General features: G+C 30.9%; 1 protein-coding gene across 1 annotated transcript in view; it reads right to left on the bottom strand.

Annotated features, from left to right (window-relative positions):
* The window catches only part of NEK7 (NIMA related kinase 7), a 207989-nt gene that overhangs the window by 44259 nt on the left and 147561 nt on the right, over window positions 1-16169 (bottom strand). The window contains exons 6-7 of the mRNA XM_044673749.1: window positions 3980-4088; window positions 2993-3100 (exon numbers count right to left, since the gene is read on the bottom strand). Of these exons, the coding sequence (XP_044529684.1) occupies window positions 2993-3100; window positions 3980-4088 (217 nt within the window). The remainder of the gene's footprint in view (window positions 1-2992; window positions 3101-3979; window positions 4089-16169) is intronic.

Below are 16169 nucleotides of genomic sequence, written 5' to 3'. Positions count from 1 at the left end.
CAGAGTCTTAGCACAGTGCCCGGTACACATAGTGATGATCGATCGATCTCTCTCTCTCTCTCTCTCTCTCTCTCTCTCTCTCTCTCTCTCTCTCTCTCTCCAGTGAAAAGTTAATTTGTGCACACAACTTTAATTAATATATTTCCAGACCATTTATAGAACTGAACAAATATTTATTTTAATATTTTTGGTTCCTATTATAATGTCTGACACATAGTAAATGCTTAATAATTACTAATTGAATGATTGACTGAGATACAGAAAAACTTTCAATTAGAAGCATTTAGAAATGGAATGAGATACCTCAGGAGGTAACAGATTGCCCCTCACTGGAAATCTTTCAGTGAAGAGTGTATGACCACCTATTGAGTATGACACAGAGGGGATTTCTGATCATGTAAGGACTGTGCTATATAGACAGCCTCTGAGGCTACTTTCATACCTGGGGTTCTGTGATAACATGTTTGGTGATAGAATCTTGACTCTTTTATTACTCCACCAGGAATTTACGTGAGTACTCTTGGCAAAACTACATCTATTAAAAATATTTCCTGAGGACATGTATGTGAAACAGTGCATCTTAACAATGCATGAATGTCTAAAAAGTAACTTACTGAATTATTAAAATTATAATTTTTAAATCTTTATTTTCTCAGTCAAAGATATAATTTTTTTTAAATAGCAGTTTTGATTTCAAGTTAAGTATAGATAAATGGGATTTCTCAATTAGTCCCAAGGTAATTTTAAAGGGGTTGGCAATTATAACAAAATTTGGCACACTACTCGAAAGTATAAAGAATATAAAAGTATACCTTTATTTGAATCTGTGCTTTATTCATCTTTAAAAAAAAACTTATGTCAACCAATGGGTATCAACTAAATCTTGTAGTTAACAGGTTGTCAAGATAACATGGCTTTACTGAGAGGCCTACTGTTTACAAATATGTTAGTTATGATGCATTAGATTAGAATATAATTAAATTCTTCAAAAGTCTTGAGCAACTCAGAAGATGAAGAAATGTGACAATTTGTACTATTTCCAGAGCTAATAGTTTTGAGATATGTGGTATTTTTTCTGTACATGTTTTTGAAAAGAAAACACAAAAAACGGGTTACAGGATTAAATATTAAAACTCAATTTGCTAGTGAGAAAGGCATGTTCTGAAAAGATATGCTAACATTTCTCAAAAACAAGTTATATGGGGCAGCTGGGTAGCTCAGTGGAGTGAGAGTCAGGCCTAGAGACAGGAGGTCCTAGGTTCAAACCCGGCCTCAGCCACTTCCCAGCTGTGTGACCCTGGGCAAGTCACTTGACCCCCATTGCCCACCCTTACCAATCTTCCACCTATGAGACAATACACCGAAGTACAAGGGTTTAAAAAAACAAAAAACAAAAAACAAACAAAAAAAAAAACAAGTTATATAATCATCACTTTCTTTGAATTAAAAAATTCAAAATGTCATTCTACTAAAGTGGAATAAGATTATTTCTATGTGTAATTTCCTTTGCTCCCCAATCTAAGCCTTCGTATTTTATGACTTTGAAAAGAAAGCAGACTTCTTTTTAGTGTTAGATTTATGTAATCAATCTCTAATATTAGATAAACATTGTGAGGCTCCTTCTTGGAACTCCTGTGAACATCTATAACTAATTCCTTATTAGGGCTTGAAATTTTTTTCAATTTCTTATTAAAAGAAGTAAGAATAATATCTGGTAACTGCATACTGCTTAACACTTGTCAAAGCACTGTCACCTGTTACCTCATTTGGTCCTCAAGATATCTCTTTTTTGGGGGGTGAGTGGGTGGGGGAAGCCTGTTTGATTTGAAATCAAAAGACCAAAGCTCAAATCCTAGCTCTCCTACTTACTTCTTGTATGACCTTTGGAATATTATGAAACATCTTTGAGCCTTACTTTCTTTACTTGTAAAATGAGATTATGGATTAGACGAGTTTCCATTCAGTTGAAAAATTGATAGGGCTGACTGTTCAGTGTCCTTTCCATTAGCCTAAAATGCCTTCCTATTAATTATTTGATTATAAATTTTGATATTCTCAATTTAAATAATTTTATTTTAATAAGTATAATATGTATTTCAATACAAAAATATGGACTATCAAGTTTACAAAGAAAATTATCCACCATTTCAAAAGAAAAAATAACACATAGCCCAAGTATGAAATTAAAGGAACATTACCAAGTCTGAAAAACAACTTTATTTAGGTTCTAAACTTGAACATTTAGCCATTTTCTTTGCTAATAGCTAGGTCTTAAAGCACATAAAAGAAAATTAGTTTTAAGGGCCTTAGTAGAATTCACAAGACTAATAATCTACTGAATTCAACATCATTTATTCTGTCTAGTAATCTTCAAATTGCTTTCATATCAAAAAGTATTTTCTTCCTATTCTTAACATTTCAAAACCCATTTTCAATTCCATTTTGAATATAAAAATGGGGGATATATTTTTGAGATGCTTCAATTTTGTTATTTATAAGTTGTAAAAAACTTATTAATGGCCTATAATCTTCCAAAAATATTCATCTTCTCAAAATATTTATCAACTACATATACACTCCCATTATAAATAAACATTTACAAACTGCTCTGATATTTTTCCTGAATGATCAAAAGGAAAATGTAGTCCTTACCCAGGATGCAGTTAATTCACTAGTTTTCAATACACTATCATAAAATTAATACATAGTATTATTCCCAGTATTTTCTTTTTCAATAGTAATAAGAAAACCAGGCTTGCTTTTAGTGGACATTGTCTAGCAAAATAATTGAGATCAAGGAAATGATATTAAATTGTTCTACTGAAACAGATAGTAAATTTCTGATCATTTTAAGTATGTTCATGAAATTGATGACTTAATTTTTTAAAATGATTTTATCTAGCACCTGTAAGGAAAATACATCAAGTATTTATGCATATGATTTTTTTACACATGATAAAATACTTGTTTGAAATTATTTAACAATTCCTACCTAAAGAATGTGCAGCTGTGGTTTTAGAGCTGAAAAATCGGCCCAGTCCAAGATCTCCAAGTTTTACTACTCCTGTGGCAGTAATAAACACATTAGCTGGTTTTATATCTGTAAAATAAATAAAATTGTCAGATGAGAGCGACAGTATTTTCAAATGAATAAGTTTTTGAAATGCTTTTTTTAGAGGAGGATGGAAGAAAAACAATGTTCTTACTAAAAGCATCTTACTATAAAATGTTTCAAATTTTAAACTATTTTCTTGTTATAATCAGTCATTTTTTTTAAGATCACCAAAACTGACATTTTTGAATTCTCTCAGTACTCATATGAGCTGATAAAACACAAAATAAATTTGTATTGGGGCAATATAAATGACACAATGTTAATATGGTACTATATTCAAACTACAGTTCTGTTTTCTATACTGAAAAACCAGTCCATATAGAAGGTTATTATTTCTATTATTTAACTTTAAAATATTTACTACTACTTAAAATTAAACTTGGACTACTTCAGAACTGTAACTTTAAAATGAAATGAGAGATTTCTTTCCAAAGTCTATGATTTTAAGAACTTATTGACATGGGTTGGGGTGGAACAATATGAGCACTCTAAGAAGAATCAATACTAATACCTAAATACTTAGGATGCTATAATAGATATTCATTTAATAAAATTTTCCTTTCTCACATATTTCTTTTCTGTTTCTCATCTCTTGTTATTGTCCCTGTTCTGATTTGACCATTTAATTTAGCACCAAAAATGCCTTAAAGAGTAAAAATATGAGCAGAGTTGCTTTTATTTTTACTTAAACCCAAGCTACTTTTGTTAGGAACAATTACATAATTCTAATAAAATTACAATATCTAGAAATTAATTACCCACCAAAAATTACTCTCTCTCATTTGAGTTTGACATAATTTATCCCTAAACTGCCAAGTATCAAATTAAACAACTATTCCCCAAATAAGCAAGATCTTTATATACCTCTGTGCATAACTCGTCGGGAATGCATATGTTCCAATGCACTGCAGAGCTGAACAAAATATTTCCAAACTGTCCTTTCGGGAATCAACCTTTTTTGTTTCTTAAAATGCTGTAACATAAACACAATAGAAAACAATAATGAAAACTTCTTGAAATTCAATTCTAGGACCTTAATCTGACACAATGGGGAAAAAAATGGCCAGCAAATTAGAGATCATAATATTTCACCTATTATATACTGAAGCACCTCTTAAGAACATGTTACTTGTTGGCATATTTTTCTATAAGAATTTGACCTGATACATCAAGTCAAATTCCTCTGTATTTAATTAATATACTAATCAAAGTAAGCAGAAATGCACTGCTATTTGTCGTACAATCAAATTTCTTACAGATATTTACTTTTTTTACACTTGCAGGTATGCCTCATTTTACAAAAAATCTGCATTATAAATTAGAAGCAATCATTTATCATGAAACAATACTCATTACAAATACAGGATTCCTTTAGTAATGAGTCCCAATCTGTGCTTCTAAAATATAATTCTATTTACAAAAATTCAGTTTTCATGAAACCATGAATAATTTTTATTAGAAATGTTAGATACAAAAAAATATACACAAACTTGACTTTTACTAAGTAATATATCACACATTATATATTCAGAGGTAAATTTTCCTCCAAAGTGAGGTCATACAAATATTAAAATATCAGAATTTGACCTAGCATATCACAAACTTTTTTATATAGGAAAGTTTCTGTAGATTTGATAAAATTGAGTGCTCTAAGCTATTTTTGTAGGAAAATATAAATAATTCTGAAATTTACATGAGATTTCTAACTTATTAAAACTGATTTAGAAAAATTATTTAGCTATAAAATGTTGACCCCTACTTATTAAAATCTGATTTCACATAGATTTAGCTAATGCCAAGTTTTGTCTTTCTAAAAAATAATTCATCAAAAGGAAAATATTTTAAGTTAAATTGGACAATGTGTGTGTGTATTACCTAAAGATTCCATATGTTACAAAGCCTGAAATGCTACATAGTTATTTGTTATTTAGTACTGAGACACCAGTATCAGTGATTTTCAAAATAAGCAAGTTTTTCAGGTTTTCTGCATTGTTACCAGATGAGGGCAGGATGAAATGAAAATTATTACTGGGATATATGCTATCTACCCACCTTTAATATAGGAAAATATATTATTATTTGCTTTTGTTTTCCTGACCAAAGAAAAATATGTAAAGAAAGACAAATGACATGAGTTAATTTTTATTAGGTTTCTCATTGTTTAAAAGTTCTTATTTGCTATTTTAATTAAATTCATTTATATCAAATATTCAAAATGACATGCTATATCAGCAAAATGTTCTGACTAATAATATTATTGTTAGTTAATGAAGACAATAATAATGCTGATGGAAAAAATTCCAGAAGCAAAAATCTATATAAATTATTTCTAGGCATTATAAAATATTATTAAAATATTTAAAAATTACACTTCAGGTTTTACTATTCAGACTACTTTTAATTCCAGAATATTTTAACATCAGTTTTCATTCAAATGAGGCAATACTGCAAAACCAGTGCTTTACATATTATTTTCCTCAGACTTGGAATGAATCCAAATAAATTCTATGTATGGGTTCTCCCCATAGCAAGATTAGCATATCAGAGAACTGTTTGATGTCAACAGGAAGATGGAGGCCAGGTTTCTTTTCATTTAAAAATAAATACACAATATCTTGTAAGTATAGGGACATGAAAGCATACCTTTGTGCTTTAATATAGATTTTTAAATTATCATAATTATACTAACTTTGCAATTTATAAAAACCTTCAATATTTTAAACCACTTGAATTACAAATGATAATGAAAAACTGTCCACAAAATGTCTGAAGTAGGCATCATTTCTGTATTTATTTCTTATAAACCTTAAAAAGAATAATGCATAATATTTTTGCATTTTTCTTTAGTTTTCATTTCTTCCAATATAATGTGTGCAAACAAGGAGTTGAAATAATTTCAGCAAGTTTCCACAACTTTAACATTTTTAAGTGAGAAATTCATAGAAAGGTTTCTACAAAAGTAACATTTTTATATTAATGATAGTGAGAGAGGAGTAGAGGAAATATGAAATTACTGGAAATAAGAAACCTATAAACCAGGACATATGATCATTCATTAAATGGTCACAGATATTAAAATTATTAAAATTGTAATTACAATAACAAAAGCTTAAAGTTATTTACTAAGTAAATATTAAATTTTGAAATAGGACATAAAATGATGTTTCATCCATTTAGGAAACTCATAATAATGAGGATAAAAAGGAATATCATGACCATTTTCTCCCTTTTTTTTTTGGGACTCCTCCTTGTGAAAATATACAAATAAAACAAAATGAAATAATCACAGACAGTAAGTTAGCATAATCAATGTCATGGCAGAATAATTTGGAAAAGACTATACAAATCAGTAATTGCTTTTTTAACAATAATAATATAAGAACCTTGATAACTCAAAAATTTAAGAAGAAAATTGGCTTCACTTTTATATTTAGTTTTGCAGGTGAAACATTTTAAAATTTAATTTCATCATGGCATCATATCAAATAGATAATATTTAAAATAGTTATTTATATAAAGCATAAATGTGATATTAAAGTCATGTCACACTGATTTGTCTTTCCTTTAGGGTTTTTACTGATGAGAAAACTCAACACATAAGAAAGCCTAACTATTTCTGATGGTGGCACTGTTGGCTTCCTCTTAGAAAGAGGGCAAAGGATAGAATAATAATAGAAAGAAGAAAACAATCTATTTGCATTATTGTAAAATTTATATCAGCCTGAAAAAATTTCAAATTTTATATGTTACTTGAAATGTTTAAAAAACTTTCTAGATCAACATAGTATTAGTATAGGTATGAAGAACAATTTCTCTAGCAAAATGATAGTCTTATTCTATGTCACATTCACAAATATACATGTCTTAGGCAATCTAACAGATGACAAAGTAAAAAAAAATATTCTTTTCTAAACCAACACTTTGAAATGATCAAATCATTAAGTCAGATTATTTGATTTAGTTGTTATAAATAATATCCAATTACTTAAATTTGCACATCAAAGTAATACCTGAAATTTATTTGAGACCTTCTGAACAAGAGAGCTAATGATAAGATTGTCCACAGAAGTATCAAAATTACAAATAGCATTACTCCAGAATCCAGTTTCATTCTGGTTTTGTATGTGTTGGACCTATCACAATGGCTGACAATTAGGTGTTTAAGAAATACTGGCTGTTTAGCATATATTTTTAAAAGCCTATGTGAATGCAGACACATCATTTCCTGCCTATTTTCTAAGTCTACTTCCAGGACCATTACACCAAATAAGTAGAAGAACTAGAAGGCTGTATTAATAGTTAATTTGAAAAAACTTAACTGATGATAATAGATTTTATTTTATAAGTAATTATCACTGAACGTTTAAAAAGTTATCATATTGTATTATATAATATAAATATGACCTAAGTAAATTATCCTAATAAAGGATTAATTGTCTATATGCTGTGCCCATTCAAACCTCTTGGGAGGAAAATGTACTTTTCTTTTAAATTTCCAAATATATTTGCACAATTAAAATACTCACTGTATTTTCTGCCAAGATAACAAGATTCTAAACTTGAAACATTACTATCAACATAGTTCTATCAATTTTATAAAACTAGTCTCTTACGCATATAGATTAGAAGGACAATGCTATAAGACTAACACACATCTTCATTTCTATCTTATTCCTTTTAAATCTTAAATGGAAAACAATGTAATATTTTTGTATTTTTCTTTAGATTTTAAAATTTGTTTCTGATGTAACATGCTGGATGCCTATACTAACTGCTATTTGCAACATAAAGAGTTTGAAAAGATTTTCTAACAAGAATTTGATCATCAACTGTTGGCTATTTCCATTAAGGACATTAAGAGTTTCAAGCTAAATATGAGGAATCATACCTGAATGGATCATTGGGATACATATTTTCTTTTTAAGAAAATAACCTTCTAGAAAGCTGGGTTCTCTAGTCCTGGCTTTGTCACCAATTTGCTGTTTGATCTTGTCCAGGCCTTAATTATTATTATTCCAACATTATCATGATGGAATTAGAACTGAAAAGTCTTTTCCAGCTCTAGAAATGGATGGTTCTATGAGGCTATACTCATAGGAAAAACTTATTTCATTTGCTTCCTTGGAAACATCATGAATTTTTTTTTTTAAAGGGGACAGACTACTGCTGACTACTAAAAACCATAAGATGTTCTCTTGAGTTACTTACTAGGTAATTAGAATCATTTGGTTAGCAAGGCAAACATTTGCTGATAAAAATCCTATGTTCCTGTAAGTCAATCTCACAAAGTCTTTTATCTTTAAAGATACACACCTTTGCGAAAAGAAACTAAAGCATAACTTCAGTGCTGAGTTCCAGCTGAAAAGCATTCTCTTAATGTTTGTTCAGCTAGAGAACTCATTTCAAGTCAGTATTGATTAAGAGCACATTATGTGCAAATACACAGAGTCAACTACAAACATGAAGATAAACCAGCCAAAAAACTGAGTCTGAAGCAATCATACAGCATTCTAGTCTACCCTATACCTAAAAAAAAAAAACAACAACAACAAAAAAACACACTATAACAGCACTGACAAATGGTTACCCAGTCTTCATTTAAGGATCTCTAGGGATGGGAAATTCACAGAAGTTGCTTTTGCCACTTTTGGAGGGCTCCCATTTTAAAGTTTTTTCCTCACATTGAATCTACCTTGGCAACTGCCACCCACTGCTCCCCATTCACCTCCCTAGAGTAATTAAAAAAAAAAGGAGGAAGAGGAGGAGGAGGAAGAAGAGGAGGAGGAGGAGGAGGAAGAAGAAGAAGAAGAAAAGAAAGTTTAATCTCTCTTTTCCATAACAACAGCCTTTCAAATACTTGAATGTGGCTATCTTGCTTCTCTAACTTTTTCTTTCTCAGGCTAAATGTCCTTATTTTTTTAAATTGATCCTCATTTACCAAGGTTTCCAAAAGTTTTTCACCCACAGGTCTGGCCTTCTCTAGTGAATACTTTCCAATTTTCCAATACACAAACTTTGACTCCAGAAGTTTACACTTCAAGTATGAGAGATAAACAAATAAAGAAATATGACACAAATAACAATTACAATATACAATAATTGCATAGAAGTACAAACAGATTCTAGAGCCAAGGGGAGAAGGGAGACAGAAGATTATTAACTGAAAGGTGGTGGGGAAGATAGATATACCTTAAAAAACATTACCTTAGAATAGCATTTCCATATCAATCATACCAGAAAACTTGAACAATATGTCCCCCTTCTTAATGAAGTGAAAATGCCACTCAGAATCCTACAAGTTCCTCCACCATCACAGAGATATAAAATTATTTGCAGAATGAAATTACATAAATTCACCAAAACACAATTTTATGACATTCTATAATCAACTAATTATAACTAAAGAAAGACATAAATGATGAAATTATAAATATATATTTTATCCTGCAACTAAAAGTTTTTAAAAAAGAGTGAATGACATAAGCAAGATACTTCCCATGTAATTCAGATTAAGAACAGAATGCTTTAATTATTAACCTAGATTTATTGTTAGGTCTTGACAAACAATAAATTCCCTTTTAGTGATTTCTGTTACATGTTTTACTGAAAATGTTTGAGGAGAATTGTTAATCTCCTGAATATAAAAAATAGATGTCCTCAGATAGTTCCCTCATTTCTTACCTACCTGCACTCATTTTATACTGCTTTGACTTCATAAAATCTCCATGCCCAGTATCTTCCCCCACTATTATTTTTGTGTATTGTTCCTATGAGCTTCCTATAAGCTTTTGTGTATTCTTCCTATAAGCTTCCTGAAGGCTAGGACTGTCTTTTTCATATTTGTATCAGCATATAGTAAAAGTTTAATAAATGTTTACTGACTATTGACTGATTCCACAATAACTAATGAGTTCTCTCTCAGAAGAGATTTTCTGCATATTCTTGAATGTAATATATTAGAATGCATATTTAAAAATAGCATCAGATACACCAAAAGAATTAAAATATATACATATATATCTAGGATCTGTTTCTGTTTCACATCTCTTAAACTTTGACTTTGCACAATAAATGAATGAGTAATATTTGTAAAATGTTTGTCATACTCTAAAATAACTTTGGACATTTAAAAAATTCCCTAAAAGTACTTTCAAGCAATTTCTGGACTACTTTTGCATCAAAATACTTTTCTCATGAGGTATTTAAAATTCTTTTCTCTTTTCTCCTAGTTTTCAATGAACAGGAGTACTGACAAAAATTCAAGAGTAATAAAATATAGGAGTAGCTAAGCAGCATAGTAGACAGAAAGGTCTAGAGTTGGGAGACCTTGGTTCAAGTTTGGCCTCAGACACTTCCTAGCTGTGTAACCCTAGGCAAGTCACTTACCTGAACTGCCTAGCCCTAAGCTCTTCTGTCTTGGAGTTGATATGAACTCTAAGACATAAGATAAGGGTTGGGGAAAAAAAGAGAAATAAGTCTATATAAGCTCGAGAATATCTTACATTTATAGAGCTTTAAGGTTTAAAAAAGAATTTTTACCATATCACCTTATTTAAAGTATAACAAAAACAGCTGTGGCATAATACAAAACTATTTCTATAAACATTGGTCAACATTAAAAAAAAAACTTTTGTTTTCTTTAGATTTTTAATTTAAGGTTAAAATGGAGTATGTAATACTTTCTCCAAACACTTACTTGGGAGGTATTTTAGGAAGTATGGTACCTAGGTATGTCTCTAATGGGAGAAATAGTGAATGAATTACTATGAATGAACAACTATGAAATACTAAATCATATCTAGCAGTAACCTCTAAACCATTTAATTATTTACTTGTGAGATCAATGCTACATACTCTTTCAATTCAGGAACAACAACTATGTTTAATCTCCTACCTTAATTAAGCAAAATATTTGAGGGAAGACATTATATTTATTAACTTGATACATAACATTTTTATAAATAGGTGTCCCATTAAAATAGTGAAAAAATCCTGCACATTATTGTCTTTCCTTTTAAATGTTAAATATCATCATTCTCTTCTATTACATGGCTCATGCTTCCTCTCTATTATATCAATAATATATAAGGTACTGACTATCAAGAAGGCTTGTCAAGATAATCAGCTAATTAGATGAAACCAGAAGAAAGACAACAAACATGAAAAAGATGGGAAAGATCTTAAAAGATTTTCATAGCCAACTCTTTGCCATTAAGGACACTGAAACTATCATATTTAGCCTCATCATAGTAATGGATGTGCTTCTTTAAAAAGTGGAAAGAGTCACCAATCATGATGGTAGATGTCAATAATTTCTGCTCCTGGGGGAGGCTGAAACTAGTGGATTGCTTGAGTTCAGTTCTGGGCTTTGTAGTAGGGAGGTTAAGTTCTGAGCTGTAGTAATTTTGGCTAAATATGGTGAAGCTCCCAAAAGTGAAGGACCATCAAGCTATTTGAGGAGGGGCAAATTGGCCAAAATCATAAAAATGTAGCAGATTAAAGCTTTCATTGCAATCAATATTAGAATCAGGCTTGTGAGTGGCTATTGTATTTCCAGTGTAGGAGAAATGAAGAGATCAAATTTCAAAAGAAAAGCTCTGAAGAAAACAAATATGGGCAAAGCAGCTAGATGATACCAAATAGGTTAGAGGAGATTGTACTGAAGAAGGATTTGCTGAGAGATTTGCTCAGGGTATCTATAGATGGTGAGAATAACAAAAGCTTGGAGGAAATCTTCAATCTCTTATTACTAACCAATATTACTAACTATAGTGCCATAGGCCCATTTTCTAATCTATAAAAAATTTTAATGAGACAAATATATGAGTGTAAAAAACTTAGGGGAAATGTAGTCTTGTTCCAGCACCCAAAACTTATCTGAGAGAACAGGAGTTCAGACAATGATCCTCAGAACTTGTATGTACTACCTTAGGAAATGGAAATGTGTTTCTTATCAACAGAATAAATGTAGCTAGAACAAGAACAAAAAATAATAATGGGGGGATTTTTGTGGTAATCCCTGATATGAATTATCTGATATACAAAATATTCAGGGAATTAACACAAATATATAAGAACAAAGGGATGTATATCAATTGGGGGATGGCTGAACAAGTTGTGGTATAAGTTTGTAACAGAATACTATTGTGCCATACAAAATGACAAACATGACAAACAAGATGATCACAAAAAAACCTGGAAAGACTTATATGATGTGATGTTCACTTATACATAAGTGAGCAGAACCAGGAGAACATTGCACACAGTAACAACAATAATGTATGATGAGCAACTTTGAATGACTTAAGTTTTATCAACAAGGATAATAGGATCAAGGACCACTCCAAGAGACTCATGACCAAAAAAATGGATATTTACTGTCATAGAAAGAACAGAGAGAGTCTGAATGCAAATTGAAACATATCATTCTTTATTTCCTCCATGAACTTTTTCTCTAGTGTAAGCAATATTTGTCTTATTTTGCAACATGACAAACATGGAAACATGTATTATATAATAATATGTGTACACACTATATCATATTACTTCCTTTCTTAGGGAGGTGTAGGGGTAGGAGGGAGAGAGAGAACATGGATTGCAAAATATCATAAAATGAATATTAATAAATTTTATTGACATGTAATCTGGAAAAAAAGTTAAAATTTTAAAATAAATATATAAGACTTACGGGCATTCTCCTATAGATGAATGATCAAAAGATCATATAAAAAGGTATCAAAATAATTGCAAAATTTTGGAAAGATCTACATGAAATTACAAAGAATGAAATGAGCAGAACCAAAAAAACATTATACATAGCAACAAAAATAGGGTTTGAAGAATCAATTGTGTTATGTCTACCTCCAGAGAAAGAACTGATAAATAGAAATAAACAAGACATTATATATATATATATGTATGTCTTTTTGTCAAATTATGCCTTCTCCAATATGGGAAAGGGAAGAGACAGAGTGAATTAATTAGATATTTTAATGTAACAAACAAATAATTTTTAAAAACCAGCAATCATATGAATGCTCCAAAACATTAATAAAGAAATAAAATGCTTATTAAAAAAGATAAAGGGAGGGAGGAAGGAAAGAAGTGAGGGAAAAAAGGAGGGAGGGAGGAAGAGAGGGAAAAAAGGAGGCAGGGAGGCAAGAAGACAGGAAGGTAGGAAGGCAGGAAGGGAAAGAAAAGAGGAACAGAAAAAAAATCTTTAAAATTTTATTTGTAATCTTTGACAAGGTATTCCAAATTACAGGAAATTGAGAGGAGGTGGCTAAAAGATGTAACTTTTATACTATACTTTTATATTAAGTCATTCACCTGGTACCCAAATATAGTATAATGTTACTCTGCAACTATTTAACTATATTTATTATAGCATTATCTTAATTCATCAAAGCAAATTAATGAAATATTCTTTTTCTCTACTACCTGGGATAGTTGAATGCTACAGGTCAAGATATCATTAAGGCCACTGGTCTCAGTTTCTCAAAAGACAGGGAAAGGCAAAAGGATATATATTATTATGGTAGTAAATAATGATTATTCAGGTATGCCTTGGGCAATTGGCCAATCTCAAAAATTCTGTGGCTGGGAGTGGGAGTAGCTCAGAGAAAAAACAGAATAAGAAAGAATAAGCATGTCAGACATCAATCAAAAGCCAAAGTCTTGAAATAAGGCAATAGTATGTCTAATTAGAAAGAAGGAAGATTTCATATATTGACTGTCTTCACATTTTAAAATTCTCATATCTATAAAACTTTGCCTGATAACAATTTGTCCTTCCCATTTCGTCATAGTGATTGAAAAGTCCTCTTAGTCTTAGCTTTGAAATTTTAGGCAAACTATTTATACAATAAAATTTTCTTAATTTCAGTGGCTACTTAACATGTCTCATCTTGGCATGCCTCTGTTCTGTGACATTTTGCATGTATATATTTTTATTGATAATAACTAAGTTTATTGTTCTCTTTTAGCTCTAGTTATGTTTTGATGTTTGGTTGTTTGGGAAGTTATGGGAAGTCCCTAAAACAGAAATCAGATAACTGGGGTGACTCACTTTCTGTAGTACTTATAAGGAAAGGCAATATTAAGTCCTTCATTATTTTCAGATCATGATTCACGTACATACAGTGAAGATTCCAACAGTTCCTAAAAAGAGTCAAATTGAAAAAGAATTCTCAGAAAGAACAGAGGGTCTAGGATTTTACATAAAAAAGTACTAAGAGTAAAAATAAATTTTAAAGGTGAAAAAATTTTAAAGTATGAAATATTGGGTTTTTGGCCATCACTAACCACTATACATGCTTGAACTCCAGATTTGTGTCTCTTCCAGAAGAGAAAATAAAGGAACCTGAGAAAAATGTATCTACTTGGGGTCTAGGTAGAATAAAATATAGCTCATTGTTCTGTTATCTCATAAATGTAGGAATTCAACTCAATAAACATTTAAAAAGTACCCATATGAATAAGATTACAAAGACTAAAGCAACAAATAATCTCTTAAGGAGCTTACACTTAATACCTATAATTGAATACAAGAGAATTTGAGTGTAGGAACCTCAACAGAACCAACATATTGGGGGAATGGGCACAAGAAAAGCTTCCTAAATTTCCTTGGCAAATAAGTTGAATTTTGAAGAAAAAAAGATTTCAAGGAGAAGTACATTCCAGACATGGGGGATGGCCAGTGCAAGAGCATATAGATGCAAAATAAATAGTGTGTTCTAGGGAACAATTTATAAACAAATTTGATTGGAATTAATTGAGTAAGAAGAGGAAAAAAATAAATGTCTTGAAAGGTAGAAAGGAACTAGATTTTGAAGAGCTTTAAAATGCCATTCTGATAATTCTGGATTTTAGAAAAATTTCTGAGCAGGAAAGTGAAAAGATTTATGTCTTTGGAATATGAACTTGGTAACTAAATGGTAAATTTATTGAAGAAGGTGAAAAGTAGAAGCTGGGTGACTCATTAGGAGTTTACTGAAATATTCCTAGCCAGCGATAATGAGGTCTGAATTATAGTGGTAGCTGTGTGAGAAGAAAAGCAGACTATTGAGATATGGAGGTATAATTAATAATACCTGGGGACTGATAGGCTAGGACTGAGGGGATGAGTAAAGACTCAAAGATGACTCCAAGGTTGCAAAACAAGGATGGATGTCATAGAAAATGGGGCTTGTCAAAACTAATGACTATTATGAATGTCTTAAGTTCCTAAATGTAATCCATATTCCAGAATCTAACTGGTTTTAGAAGAGCAAGTTCAATACAAAAATTGCCTCATCTTCTTTTTGGCTTGTGCCTCAACCTGATGTCTCCTTGAGAACCTCAGTATTTTGCCTAATTTGCCAAATGGATTCTCTGTTAGGATTGTCAGAATATGGTTTGTGTTTAAATCTCAATGGTTGTGAGACTCTTAACTTCCTGTATAAACATTCAAGTTACCAAATAATTAGATATGGGACAGTCTCTGCTTCATTCCAAAGAGTCCAAAGAATAAAAGGCTCATAAGAGATTATAATTTAATGGATCTTTGCTTCAGTCAGTCCCAAATTTTGTGATGACACATATGCCAAGAGGAATTAGATGCCATGTAATATTACCTCCTCATTTTACAGATTACAACCCTAGGAGGTAAAAGCTATGTTTTAAGTGAGGAAACTGAAGCGAACAGAGATTAAACATTTGTCCAGCACCACAGTAATTGTCTGAGGCCAAATTTATACTCAAGTCTCTTTGATTCCAGGGCCAGTATTCTATCTACTGCACCAACTTACTGCCACCATTTGGAGACTATGGTCCCAGGGGCATGAGTCTGATAATGAGGATGAGAAAAATTAAATTCAAAAAGGTCAAGAGACTTGCCATAGGTCACAAAATTGGGATTCCAACCCAGGTCTCCTGAAACCAAATCTAGTGATCTTTCTATTATACCACACACTAGTACCACCTCATGTTTAAGTCTTTAGAGGAGAGGTGCACTTGGTGTTAACAAAAAAGAATATTTCCCTCTGGACCTGCAAAATCTATCTAACTTGGCATA

The sequence above is a fragment of the Gracilinanus agilis genome, chromosome 4 (assembly GCF_016433145.1).
Source record: "Gracilinanus agilis isolate LMUSP501 chromosome 4, AgileGrace, whole genome shotgun sequence".
NCBI lineage: Eukaryota > Metazoa > Chordata > Mammalia > Didelphimorphia > Didelphidae > Gracilinanus > Gracilinanus agilis.
Note: the sequence above shows the minus strand (reverse complement) of the source record. Positions and strands in the feature narration are given on the sequence as shown.